The sequence below is a fragment of the Antechinus flavipes genome, chromosome 4 (genome assembly GCF_016432865.1).
Source record: "Antechinus flavipes isolate AdamAnt ecotype Samford, QLD, Australia chromosome 4, AdamAnt_v2, whole genome shotgun sequence".
Lineage (NCBI taxonomy): Eukaryota > Metazoa > Chordata > Mammalia > Dasyuromorphia > Dasyuridae > Antechinus > Antechinus flavipes.
The window spans coordinates 121,813,140-121,826,309 of record NC_067401.1 but is presented as its reverse complement, the minus strand read 5'-3'; the positions used below and the strand labels follow the sequence as shown (position 1 = coordinate 121,826,309).

At 36.8% G+C, this 13,170-nt stretch overlaps 1 protein-coding gene across 1 annotated transcript in view; it reads left to right on the top strand.

Moving 5' to 3' along the window:
* The window catches only part of ANKFN1 (ankyrin repeat and fibronectin type III domain containing 1), a 405,379-nt gene that overhangs the window by 263,161 nt on the left and 129,048 nt on the right, over positions 1-13,170 (top strand). Inside the window, exons 6-7 of the mRNA XM_051994242.1 lie at positions 1,040-1,234; positions 2,985-3,098. Coding sequence (XP_051850202.1) covers positions 1,040-1,234; positions 2,985-3,098 — 309 coding nt within the window. The remainder of the gene's footprint in view (positions 1-1,039; positions 1,235-2,984; positions 3,099-13,170) is intronic.

Here is a 13,170-nt window from a genome sequence, read left to right as displayed (position 1 = left end):
AGGGCAATTATAAATTAGTATTCATTTCCTGTAATTAATATAAACATGACTATGAACATGAAGAATATGAATATATAACCACTTAATTTCCATTTCAAAATACAACTCAACAAATTTCCACTTGAATTGTCTTCTTAAATTTCACCCAATAGCTGAAAGAATGGAATTGCTCTTTCACTTGAGAAGATCTCGTTTGGTCCTTAGGAGCCCTGGGGGTCATAGGCTGAAAGGTATTGAACTTAATCTAAAACATCCAACTGAGGAAGCTACTTCTTGAAGTCTCAAATCATTTGGTTCATCTTCTGAATTCCTCTGGAGCCTCCATGATATCACACCTGTTTTTTCTCCCCTATTTCCAGAGTCCTATCATCTAAATGAGGCCCTCAGCCACTTGGTGGTGGAAATTTAAATGGCTGCCATTAAAGCAATGATTCTTAAAGTCTTTTTATGCTATGGACTCCTTGTCTAAACTGCTGAAGCCTATGGACTCCACAGAATGCACAAAATAAATAATTTATAAAATAAAATACAGGATTACAAAGAAAACCAACTAATGCATATTGAAATAAAGGTGTATTTTTTTCTCATTCAAATTCAGAGATTTCCCTTCAATGAATAACTTTATTCTCCTTGCTTTCATTTTGAGCCCCCTTTTGCCTTCTCCACTGGAATATAAGCTCTTTGAGAGCAGGAACTGCCTTTATTTTTTTTCTTCATATTTCTATACCTATAACCATTGTGTCCTTACCTTTTCCTCTTAAATCTTCAATTTCCTTGTTGGTACAGATCAGTTTTCTGATCCCCTTATTTATTAACATATACTGTCTCTCTTCAAATTCATATATACATATATATATATATGTTTGTCTATTTATACCCACCCAGTATAAAGTCAGCTTTTTAGGGTGTAGGGAATAGGACTGTTTTTCTCCTGTCTTTCTCCTGTCTCATGTCTTTGTGTCTCCAGTATCTAACACAGTGTATTGTCCATAATTAGTGCTTAAAAAATGCTTATAAAATTGAATCTCTTTCTTTGCAGTCATCAGCCTTGAAAGCAGGTCAACACATCTCAACATCTTGGTCCAAGAAGCGCAACAGAGGGTGAATGAGTTGTCTGCCCAGGTGGAAAATGAAGGACTCAGTATGGACAGTACAGATAAAGAGAAACAACTGAAAGCTTGGGAATGGAGATATCGACTTTACAAGCGCATGAAAACAGGCTTTGAACATGCCAGTGAGTAGCACCAAACTTCCAGATTTGATTAGCTTCTCTTTTTTTGAGTCAATTAGTAATCTGTCTTTACTCCTTGGTGGACCACCCATTCAGAATAAGGACAATAGGAACCTAGGCATTGGAAGAAAGTGGGAGCAGATTTAGGGGAAGGGGTAGATAGATCTCTTGATATATTTTCTTATTATTAAAATTCCATGTCTATAAACATGTGTCTCCAGTGGCTCCAAGTGGCTCCACTCTCCTGTTTCAACTTTCTCCCTCCATGAGTTTAACAAATGCATGAAAATGGGCCTGTTGACCTGTTTTTAGCTTTATGACCTTAAGAAAAAGTGGGGAAGGTAAGAGTACATGGTTTAAAAAAAAAAAAAAAACTTTTGCTTCAATTATAAAACTTCTAGTAAAAGCACAGGATCTATGTTTTCAATTTTCTGCTGTACTTTGTACCTGTTAATATAAGCTAAGACTGAAGTTTGGCAACTACTAAATGTGAGATAACAAGATAATTTTCAAATTTTTTAATTTTGTTTTTTCCCACTTCTATTCTTGAAGATAATTATTTGTTAAAGTATTTTGCCTCCATTAAAGCTATTAGCACATGAAACTTTCCCTGAGATTATTTCACAGAGTAAATTCAAATACACTTAAGAAAAGCCAGGGAATTGTCATTAAGTATGTAGACACTTTTACTTAATTAGTTATTCTTAGTATCTGATTGTAAACAGAAACATAATTCATTCATTTGCTAATTATTCTTTCAGGCAGGGAGTAGCCAGAGTTCTAGGCTTTGACTGTAATATACACATTGACTCTATACCAAACACAAACAGCTAGATGGTGCTGTTCCTGAAATTAGTTGGATTTGGCTGAAATCCAGTTGGATTTCACTTTAATTCATTCTTTGATACTTGCTAGCTGTGCAACCTTAGATAAGTCACTTACCTTGCCTCCATTTCCACTTCTGTAAAATCAATAAAGTGCTTTGCAGACCTTGAAGAGTTATTATTATTATTATTATTATTCCAGCAATTCTTTGTTGGGGTATAACATCTACAATGAATAGTGAGTGTAGTCTCAATTATTCATTCACTTTGAAGTAAATGTGATAAAAAAAAAAGTTCCCTTCAATCAATCAACAAGCATTTATTAAATACTTAGAATATGACACTCTCTGAGGTCACACACACACACACACACACACAAATGATGATTGCTACCCTCAAAGAGCCTACATTCTAATGGGAAAAACAATATACACATATTTGAGTATACATAAAAGATGCCCAAGGAAGATATAGGTTACTTGGCGGAGAAGGCTTAGGAGCCAGGGTCCCAGAAGGACTCATGTAGAAGGTAGTATTTGATTCTATAAGGCAATGTTTCATAGCCATACTTACCTCTTCATTCCCAGCATTTAACACAATGCTTGACACATAGTAGAAAAGAATGAATAATTGAAATGAATGAATGGGGAAAAACATTTCATGAATTTTCTAAGATTCCCTATTGAGCTAAATAAATGGGAACTGTTATTTGCTTGAGCATGAGGCACACTGGACATAGCTCAATAAGTCCATGATGGCATTGAATATCTGAACTGGTTGGATAACTAGGCTCCTAAGTGACAATGTCCAAAAGTCAGTAGAGATAAAACCTTCTATGGTGTGTATTTCAGGGCACTCTGAAGAGGGGGTAACACTGTTTGAATGAGATTTGTTCTGATGAGCTTCTTGTATTTTCTCTTTGATCTCAGGACCCCCCGAGGTGCCAACCAATGTCTGTCTCGTGGTAACCAGTAACACATCACTCACTGTCACCTTTCAAGAGCCTCATAGTGTCAACGCAGCTGTAGTGACCAAATATAAAGGTACTGGATTTCAGACATTCCCCCCCCCCCCTTCATTGATCCTTCTGAGGAAAAAGAGGCTGTCTAGGGATGGAGTTGTCCCCTGTTCTGTTTGTTTATTTTCTTTGCTGATATAATCTTCTCTTATGAATGGGCCTTTACTGTTGAAACATTTCCTACTGGGAGCAAAGGAATGACAGTAGATAGAATAGGAAGAAAAATCACTGTAGGAGCCTGAATTGTGAGTCTTAGAGCCCTCAAAAAAATAGATGAGATTTTTGATATTTTATTTCCCCAGTATCTGGCATGTTGTAGGAACTTATTAAAAATGCTTATTGAATGAATGCTGGACCTCATTATCCAAGCAAAGCGGCTTTGGGCAAAGCCCTCCAATAAGCTTTCATTGGAAAAAACCTGAGCACAATCAGTGACAAACGAACAGGGATACACCCAGTTTAGAAATAGAGAAACTGAGGCTACTGGGACTGCAGTTGTTAGTTTTCTAGAAAGGAACAATGACTCCATTACCCTTTTTGCTTCCATCCATTCTTCTGGGAATGATAAAAAATTTAAAGAAATTATTCAGTGGGAGTTAAGTGAATGTTTGAAGGTTAAATCAAGTTCAGATATTTCTCTAAATGTCTACCTCTTCCCTCTTTTGCATTTTTTTTTAAAAAGTAAAACAGTGCTGGCCAAACAGATGTTACCTTCGTGTGCTCGTGCTTTATTTGTGAGTTCTCTGAAAGTTCTAATTTATTCAAATTGTAAGCTTTTTCATTTTCTACCCCAATATCATGTATTCCAATAGAATGTAAGCTCCGTGAGGGCTGTCATTCCTTTTTGGAGGCTCTGCAAAAGACCAACAACCAAACTTGGCACATAGTAGGGCTCTAGCAAATACTCTTGAATGAATAAATACCAGAAAATTCCATCAACATTTCCACTTTGACACTTCTCTTAGGAGATTTGCATTTAACAGTGGGTTGAGAAAGAAAGGTCACAAATATTCCATTAGTGACTTGAGGAGATTAATGAAGCATTATGAATAGAATTGTCTGTTACATCATGAAGTGAATTTCCTGGTGTTAATTTATAAATTGAGTCTTCAACCTGATCATTCATGAGAGTTATTTAAAATAGAGGACAAGCTACTGTACCCATAGAAACAGCATGACAATTCTGAAACTATGGATTGGTCTTGATCACTTAATATAGGAATATCATCAAAGTTACCAGAGACAGAGCTAATTATTTTGTTTTCCTTATTTAAAAAAAACAAAAAGAAAAAGAAGGAACAATGAAGAAATCCACTGAGTAAAATTGCAATTATCCAATTGGTTAGAGGGAAGATTTAACCAAGCAGTATTTGGGGTTTGGCAAAAACATCTCACACTACTTTCCAGACTTTCTGGGTTCAGCAAAATCCCAAGCCTATTTGGTCAACCACTTTTTCCCCTTAATGCTTAAGCTTGTGTGTGTTTGTAAGGAAAAAAAATGTGATCCTTCTGTTTCTCATTTGTTTACACTCAACTCATCAGCATGCTATTTGGTAACAGTGAAAAGATATCCAAGAAGCTTTTTAACAGCATCTTGTTTATAAGCCCTCTCCTTCAGACCTGGGGCTGGGTGTTGTGACAGCCACCAGTAGTGCTTGAGGCTCAAGAGGTTCAAATTCAATTTGAAACCCAGGAGACTTCAGGGGTTTCTTGACTGTGCCAAAAGTGCTGTCTGGTTTCTGACCATATCTCCCATGGATGCTGTGATGTGAAGGTATATGCAGTAGAGTGCTACTGTTGGGCTTTTCCTTGGCTGCAACAGCTCCAAAGATTTTTGGTTCTCCTCTCATCAATTTGCATGAGTTGTTCCATAAAGCTATTTTCAGATACGTCACTACTTTGGATGGGAGCCTCTTTCCAAGTCTTCTTCTCACTTACTTTAGGTACATTCCCTGCTCCCACACAGTTGCTGAAATGGGTTGTCATTTGTTCTTCTATGAAATTCTGTTGATTCTAGATCGGTGACCAAAATGCAGTCGACCAAAATGACATTTTGCTGCTCTTTGCTGGAGCTTCAGAAAGGATTCATCCAAATGGTTACATTGTTGACGCATAGGATGGCATCTGTTTTGCATCCACCAAATGGGTTGTTTTCTAGATGATTTGGGCTTTGCTTTTTTAACTGGGAATACTCATAGTTGGAGGTTTATTAATGATTAGATTCTGCAGTGATTATTGCAATGAAATAACTATTAAAACCTCCCAGCAAGGGCAACAAGCAAAGTCTGAAATGGTCTGCTTTCCCATCTTATCTTCTAAAGATCTGGACACTGCCAAATATAATTTCTCTTCTTTATTTTTCTTCACCTTATGGCAAAGGCTTGGAAATTTTCAAGGCTTCTGTCCTTTCACAAATTATGAGTTCATCATAAAAGCTGGTCATTTGTTTATCTGCTTTCTACCATGATCAGACTTGACCTTCTGGTAGTCATTCCTCCAATTAACATACCAGCTCTTCCCTCCATTTCCTTTCCCATTGTGGGGATAGGAGCATTATGGAATAGATCATGATGATTTCAAGGAAAATTCCTGGCAAATTTCTATCCTAGGAGGAGGCTACCATCATTTGTGAAAATGCCAGTGACCTACCAGGGGATTGTGATTTTGACCTTAAAAATTGGCCTCAGGGTATTTTATCACAATATTTGAGGGTAAATAATACTTGATGATACAGATCTTCCAGTTACCTAAGTTTCTTCCTGGCTATAACATTTTTGGAAAACCGCCTTTGGGCTTTCAGACATTCTAGGCCATAGCATCACCAATTGCCATGGTGGAATGAGTCATGAAGATCACTAGCTCTTCACCAACCAGATATAAATTGAGAGGTGTATCTTGATGTTTCAATTTCTGTTTAGCTCATTAGGTGAAGACTACCTCCCATGACTTCCAAGTTGTCACAATAGTATAGCAGAGAAAACCTGGCTGTAGATTCAAGGAATCTGGGTTCAAATCTCACCTCTTTATGCTTACTATCTGTATGACAGGGTACATCATTAAATCTTTGTGGTCTCAGTTGCCTCATCTGTAAAAGGAAGGAATTGTATAATATACAATGATGGTTTTTGAAGACCTATCTGACAATGTAGAATCTTAGTTTTCACCCAACACTTTCCATCCTCGATATAGTCATTAATGGCTGACTTGGAATGAAGAAATGAAGAATCTCAACCATCCTCTATAGTGTCTTTATACATTCTACCAATTATCCCACCTCTTGATGCTCCTATTACTCTCAGAATACTCTGAAGATGTACAAAATCTCCTGCCTTAGCAATTACCACCCTCATATCTATTGTTCATCTCCACTTTCACTACAGTCTATCCCTAAATTATTTCATGCCCTTTCTTCTATACCCACTGTAAATGTAAATGTGGCATTGACGGGTTTAACAAGCTCTTTTCCTCCAGGGTATGGTAATACAGAGAATTCAGTCAGTCAATAAACTTTTATTACGTGCTTACTATGTGCCAGGTACCAAACTAGGAATACAAAAATAAATAAACAAATAAACAAATGAATGAATGAATAAACAAACAAAGAAAGAAAAGAGAGTCCCTGTTCTCAGTCGGATGGAGGGAACAAGATGGAAATAACTAGATACAAACAAGCTATGTTCAGGATAAGTAGAAAATAACAGAGGGAAGGTACTAGCATTAAAGGAAATCAGGAAAGATTTCTTGTAGAGATGGAATTTTACTTGGAGCTTAAAGGAAGCCAAAAGGCTTCCTGGGAGGCAGAACATTTCAGGAATAGGCAATAGGCAATGAAAACACCAGAATTAGGCGATGGGGTATTGTGTTCAAGGTAAAGCCTCTCACATTCAGACATCTCCTTAATAGGGGGTTTGCTGATAACTAATTAGAACTAAGAATATTATAAGGGCAAGTTTCCCAAATAGTATTTGAAAATAGAATACAGAAACCTAGGAATAATTCCATGAGAAAATGTCAGTGATAGTGATGTTTTCCTCTTTAAAAGGTTAAATATTAAATTATGTATTATGGCAATGGCAATTGTTCAGTGCATGAATAGGCTCAATTAACTCTGTTTTCTGTAGACTTTCCCCAATCCAGTTTTCATTTTGGAAGTAGGTTCCATTCCCCTCAGACCCCATGGAACAATATTTATGTGTTCTATTGATATATTTAGATATATTAGAACACCCAAATATGTTCTGAGATCAAACCATTTTGGAAATTACTAATGTACCATTTGTATCATCCTCACCAAATTGCCAAAATTTGCATTTTTAACATCTTTAATCTACTAAAATTTTGAGGCCACATAAAAAAATGGATAGAGCAAGGAATCCCTTAGAAAAAAAGAAAACTTGGGTTCTTTTAGAAGGCAGGTGGTCATGCCATCCTTGACTCCTCAGGGAGATCAGAGCCCCCAAGGGGAGGTGATCATACCATCCCTGACTTCTCAGGAAAGGAGGTGAAAGCACCGATAAGGAGGTGATCATGCTCTCCCTGACATCTCAGGAAGGGAGATGAAAATCACCAAAGCAAAGTGGGGGTTGCTAGCAGGTTTCTGGGCTGAAGGGTCTTATTATGCACAAACCCATCAGCATGGGAGGTATTACACAAGCACATAGCAATAATGCAGAGGCTATTAGTGATGACTCTCCCCACAGTCAGTGCAGGCTTGATGTGGTGTAACAAACATGAATTGTACACACAAGTAATGGTATAACAAACAATATAAATCAACATGGTGTTGTAAAAGACTGCCAGAAGCCCTAGAAGGAGAGTATATAAACAGCAGTCACACATACACCTTCTTTAGCAGCCAAGAGATAGTCCAAAACCAATTTATTGTCCATTGCTTCACATGTCAGGGAATCCAATGATCCCCCAACTTTTTGAAATTCTGCAGAAGTCTTTTTATGTATTAAGGAATCCAATTATTCCAGCAGATTTTGAAGTCCTGTAACAGTCTTATCTTTTCTCAGAAAATCCAATGATTCCTGAGGGCTTTCAAGTCCTACAACAGTCTTATGTCTCAGAGAATCCAATGATTCCTGAGGGTTTTAAAGTCCAACAATTTTCTATATTCATGAGTCAAACGCCATAACTGATACGCTCTTTCAGTGGTGGGCACAATCAGCAACAGAACCATCCGATATTTCTTGGGTCTTCTCCTTCATTTCAAGGATCTGCTCTGTCTCTCTGTGATGGACAAGGCAAATATGGCTTGTTGGCACCCATATGATTCCTTCTCCACCTGTAGAGATACAAGGAAACCCTCTCCCCCAAGCAGTTAGCCTCTTTGGTCCCTCCCATTCACCACTTTCTGGATCTCTCCACTTCACCTGGCGATTATCTAAAGATAGTGGAGTTGCTCTCACTGGACACTGCTCTTCCGGTGGGTTATAAAACCTGTCTGCCGGAACCAGTGCATCTTTGTCAGAAATCAAGAAATTAATAGTATAAAGGGTTAAATTTAGAAGTTCTCTAGGGTTACCTGTGGCTCCCCCTTGGGCGCTAAATGTGATGACTGCATATTTAAAATCAGCTGGAGTCAGGAATTCAGGTTAAGGGAAAAATCTTCAATCTTTATTCTCAGTAGAGGTGAAGAAGGATTGCGATAGCAATATGGGCAGCTGTGACAGGAAGCTAGCTAGCAGAGGTGAAGGGGGATTGCAGGTGAAAAGGGGAATGCAGGTGAAGGGCAGTCATGATAGCAATGTGAGCAGCCATGACAAGATGCCAGCCATCAGTCTTTCTTTCCACTTCCCTTTTTACTCCCCTGCCTCCACCCACCAAAATCGTCATTACCTGTACAATACATTAGGACTTGCACAAAGAGTGGGCGGAGGCCATTCTTTCTCCAAGCATATATATTAATAGAGTATGGTCCAATTACTATTTAGCCTCATGTGCTTGGGACCTCAGTGCATCAGCTCAAGCCTCAGCCCATTACAGGGTTCAAATCTGGCTTCTGCTATTTCCTAGTTATATGACTCTGAGACCAGAACTTAATGCATTTACCCCAAAATCTCAGACTCAAGGATTACATCAGAGATAGGTTTTAATCACTACTGATAGACAAGTTCCCACACTGGGAATTACCTGCCACATGAAATCATAGCTCCTTTACTTATTTTTTATAATTTTATAAGAAAATTTCATAAAATAAAATTTTATGAGAAAATTTTAATTTATAATTTATAAGAAATTTTATAAAATATAATTTTATAAGAAAAATTTTAATGGGAAGTTATGGCAGGGACAACTACGGAAAGATTTTTGTAGTAGGAGGGCTCTTCAAATTATACCATGAAGGGAGCTACTCATAGTGTTCAAGGCAGCTCAGACACTTGCCAGCTGTGTGAACTTGGGCAAGGTCCATGGCTTCTCAGACTCAATTCCTCCATTTATAAATAATACATGGACTACTTACTTCACAGGGAGGTTGTAAGGATCAAATGAGATGGTATATGCTTTCTAAACATAAAGCACTATATACTTGTCAACTCTTATTATTTATTACTACAAATTTTCGCCTGGCTTCATGAGAAGAGAAAAAATAAATTAAGAGATTGGAACACCATCCACACTAAAATGAAAGCCTACAGGGATAATCTCAGCTGCAAAGGGAGACCACTGTTTCTATACTTCCAAAGAGAAAGTTGAAATTTTTTGAACATTTCCAATTTTTTGGAAAGGTATGTTTTGGTGGATTTACAAAGGTAGACTAGTAAATGCTTAACTATTGATTCTGGGGGAGGGGGAGGTACACATGACACACTTTTAAGTTCAATTTGCATTATTTGTATTTTTTCCATTATTTTCTTAAGGGTTGGCAATCAGCAAAACCATAATTCAAGCCCTGATTTTTAAAGTTCATCAATTTCCTGGCATAAATACTCAAACTGAAAAACCTAGTGAGCAGACTTCAGCTCACCTTTATGAAAAATCACTACTCTTAAGAATCAAAGGTCCTCTGTTCAAGTCCCATCTTTGATGCTAATTACCTACTCGATCTTGGACAAGGTTGTTACTTTCCTCATCTATAAAATGAGAGGGGAAGGAAGTAGAAAAGATCTATGATCTGAGATCCCATTCTTCTCTGGTATAGTTGTTGGCACAGTCCTGGTATATCTATGTATATGGAGAATATTACTGATTTCCTAGCAAAGATGGTGTGACTTTTGACGATTGCTGTCCCAGGCTTTCTACTATCTACTATCAATGTTATAATATTCCTTTCATTGGCCTGTTCTCTTGATTTTTGCTTTGTAAATTTTTGAGGTGACTAGGTGATACAGTGATTAGAAATTAGCTTTGGAATCAAAAATAACAAAATTTGAATCTTGCTTCAGATACTTATTGTGTGATCCTGGGCAAATCACAAAATTTCTTTCAACCCTAGTTGAGAAACCTCATTTCTACAATAAGGATAGCAATACCACCTACCTCAAAAGATTTTTTACAAGGACCAAGAAGATAACATGGAATGAACTTTCAAGACTTTATAGTGTTCTATAAATTCTAGATTTTTTTAAAAATTTTATTTGGTCACAGAATCTTCAAATCTTAGGAATGGGACAGACCTTAGGGACCACCTAGCCCAGAGGGGGCCAGATTTTCCACAGCATCCTACACTATCAAACTCCACATGTGAGCAGGTTGCATGAATTTAATTAAATCACTAACTACATATAATTTTAATAACAATCTAATTGATCCAAGCCTGTTAGAATGACACCTGGAAATAATCAGTTACACAACACTAGCAGTGGGCAGGTGATTAGGACCTAATGGTAGCTAATTAGGCAAAATTTCTCTTCTAAAAAAATCTCAGTTGGGCTGTATCCCCAAAGGTCAGGTGAGTTACAGATGGTCATATTTTAGACATCTAGGGCCCAGCCCAAACCCATCCCTATATTTTGTAGAGAAAGACACCAAGACAGAGATCATTTCAGGCAATGTCTTTTCATGGGAAAATACTGAATTTAGCATTAAAAAAAATCTAGATTCAAATCTTGCTCAGATCTATCAACATGGCTGTATTATATTCAATAACATCTGAGAGGTTTAATTTCTATAACTATAAACCGAAGGATTTGAATCTTCCATCTCTGACTTGCAACATAGTCATACAATGAACATTAGTGAAAAATTAGGATTGTAAATCAATTTCTTGTTCTTCAGAGCTCTTTGATCCCAAGCCCTTCCTTATAAGCGTAGATAGATAGATAGATAGATTAGATTAGATGAGATTAGATTAGATTACAATCTAATTATTTAATTTTTAATCTAATCTTTAAATTCATGCTTTCTTTATAGGTTTGTAATGGAATGATGTCAATAATACAGTAACATGAACCCTTTGGTTAATAAAGTCTCCATATTCAGTTACCCTCTATAGAGAATAACTATGGCGGATCCAGCAGACAAGTTATTGTAAATTTACCTATCTAAAAAAACTACACTGGACAAATAGGTGAAATAGTGGATAGAGTTGCCAGGTCTGGAGTCAGGTTTGAATGTGGCCTCAGACACTTACTAGCTGTATGACCCTGAACAAGTCATTTAACCCTCTTTACTGTAGTTTCCTCATCTGTAAAATGAGCTGGAGAAGGAAATGGCAAACTGCTCTAGTATCTTTGCTAAGAAAACCTCAAGAGTTAGATACAATTGAAAAATGACTGAACAATAATAATAACAAATCTAAAGAGCAGTTTTAACCCTTTTAATTTAGCAGTTTTAACTTCTTTTTAACCCTCCCCCCACCATGGACTTTTCAATTCTCACACTTTATAGCTCCTAGAACCAACAAATAGGATAAATTGCTTCTGCAGCCTAAGCTTAATTCTGTGAAGCTACTGATAGAGTCCAGGACTTTTCAGGAGACAAAATGGGAAGAGATGTCTGGACTTTCCATTTCAGAGAAGAGATAAAGTATAATCTTCTCTTTCCTCTCCATCCTTCTTGTCCAAGTAGAATAAAAGTTGATTTGAAAGTTTATTTTATTCTATAAAATTATTTTTTAAGCTGGTGTTTAAGTAGTTTGAATTTCTTTTGCCAACTGGATAAATGTGATTGATCTGTGCATTGCTTTATTTGCAACAGAGTTGCTATAGCATGGAAGAAAGATAGTGTTTCGTAATTTTAAAAAACAATATTCAAGACCTGGTCCTCCAAAAAACCACTCCTCTCCTTACTGGGGGTTAAGCCAAATTGAGAGAGACTCTTTTGTTTCTGATTGTTAATAATTCTGACAAACTTTCCAAGGGTAGAGCTAAACTGGATCTGAGTTGTTGTTTTTATTTCTTTGCCCTATGTTTAAAAAAGAGCCCAAGTATCATTTTTGTGTTCTGGGTCAAGACTGAGCTGTCAAGGGATGTGGTATCTTTAATTTCCTCCTATCCCCTATAAAAACTCTCTGCAGGGAAGGAATTGAGGGCAGTAACTAGGAAGCAGGAACTAGATAACTAAATACACTAAATAGGGTTAATATTAATATTTTTCAGATGAGGAAATTAAAATTCAGAGTGGTTAAATAATTTGTAAGTCATATAGGTGATAAGTGACAAATTCAGGAGAGAACCTATGCTTCCTAATTCTACATTTAGCCTTCTTTCTACTGCCTCCCTCCCTTAGTGTAGAACTTCAAAATCTGAATAATCTATGTAGCAAATTATTTACCAGGTTATGTTATTTTCTCTGTGGACATGAATTTAGATAATAGTAAAGCTTGTGCTGGATAGCTGCTGTTATAAAATAACAGAAGTAGTTGTTATATTCAACTATTTAGTGAAGATTTGGGGCAATAAAAACGGGAAGTTTTCTATATTTTCTATTTATTGAGTTGTTTTTGTTTTGTATCCTCCTTGCATATAAACAATTGCTGTAGATAATTTTAAAAAGCAGAGCTGATATTGTGGAAGTAGTAGAAGACTAGAAGAAAAAGTATACTATAATAGGATAGGATAGGAAGGGCTGGGCTGGTATGGATTGAGATAGGATGAATGGGATTAAATTGATTTCCTAAGAGTTAATAAAGATCTTAGAGAATATATTGT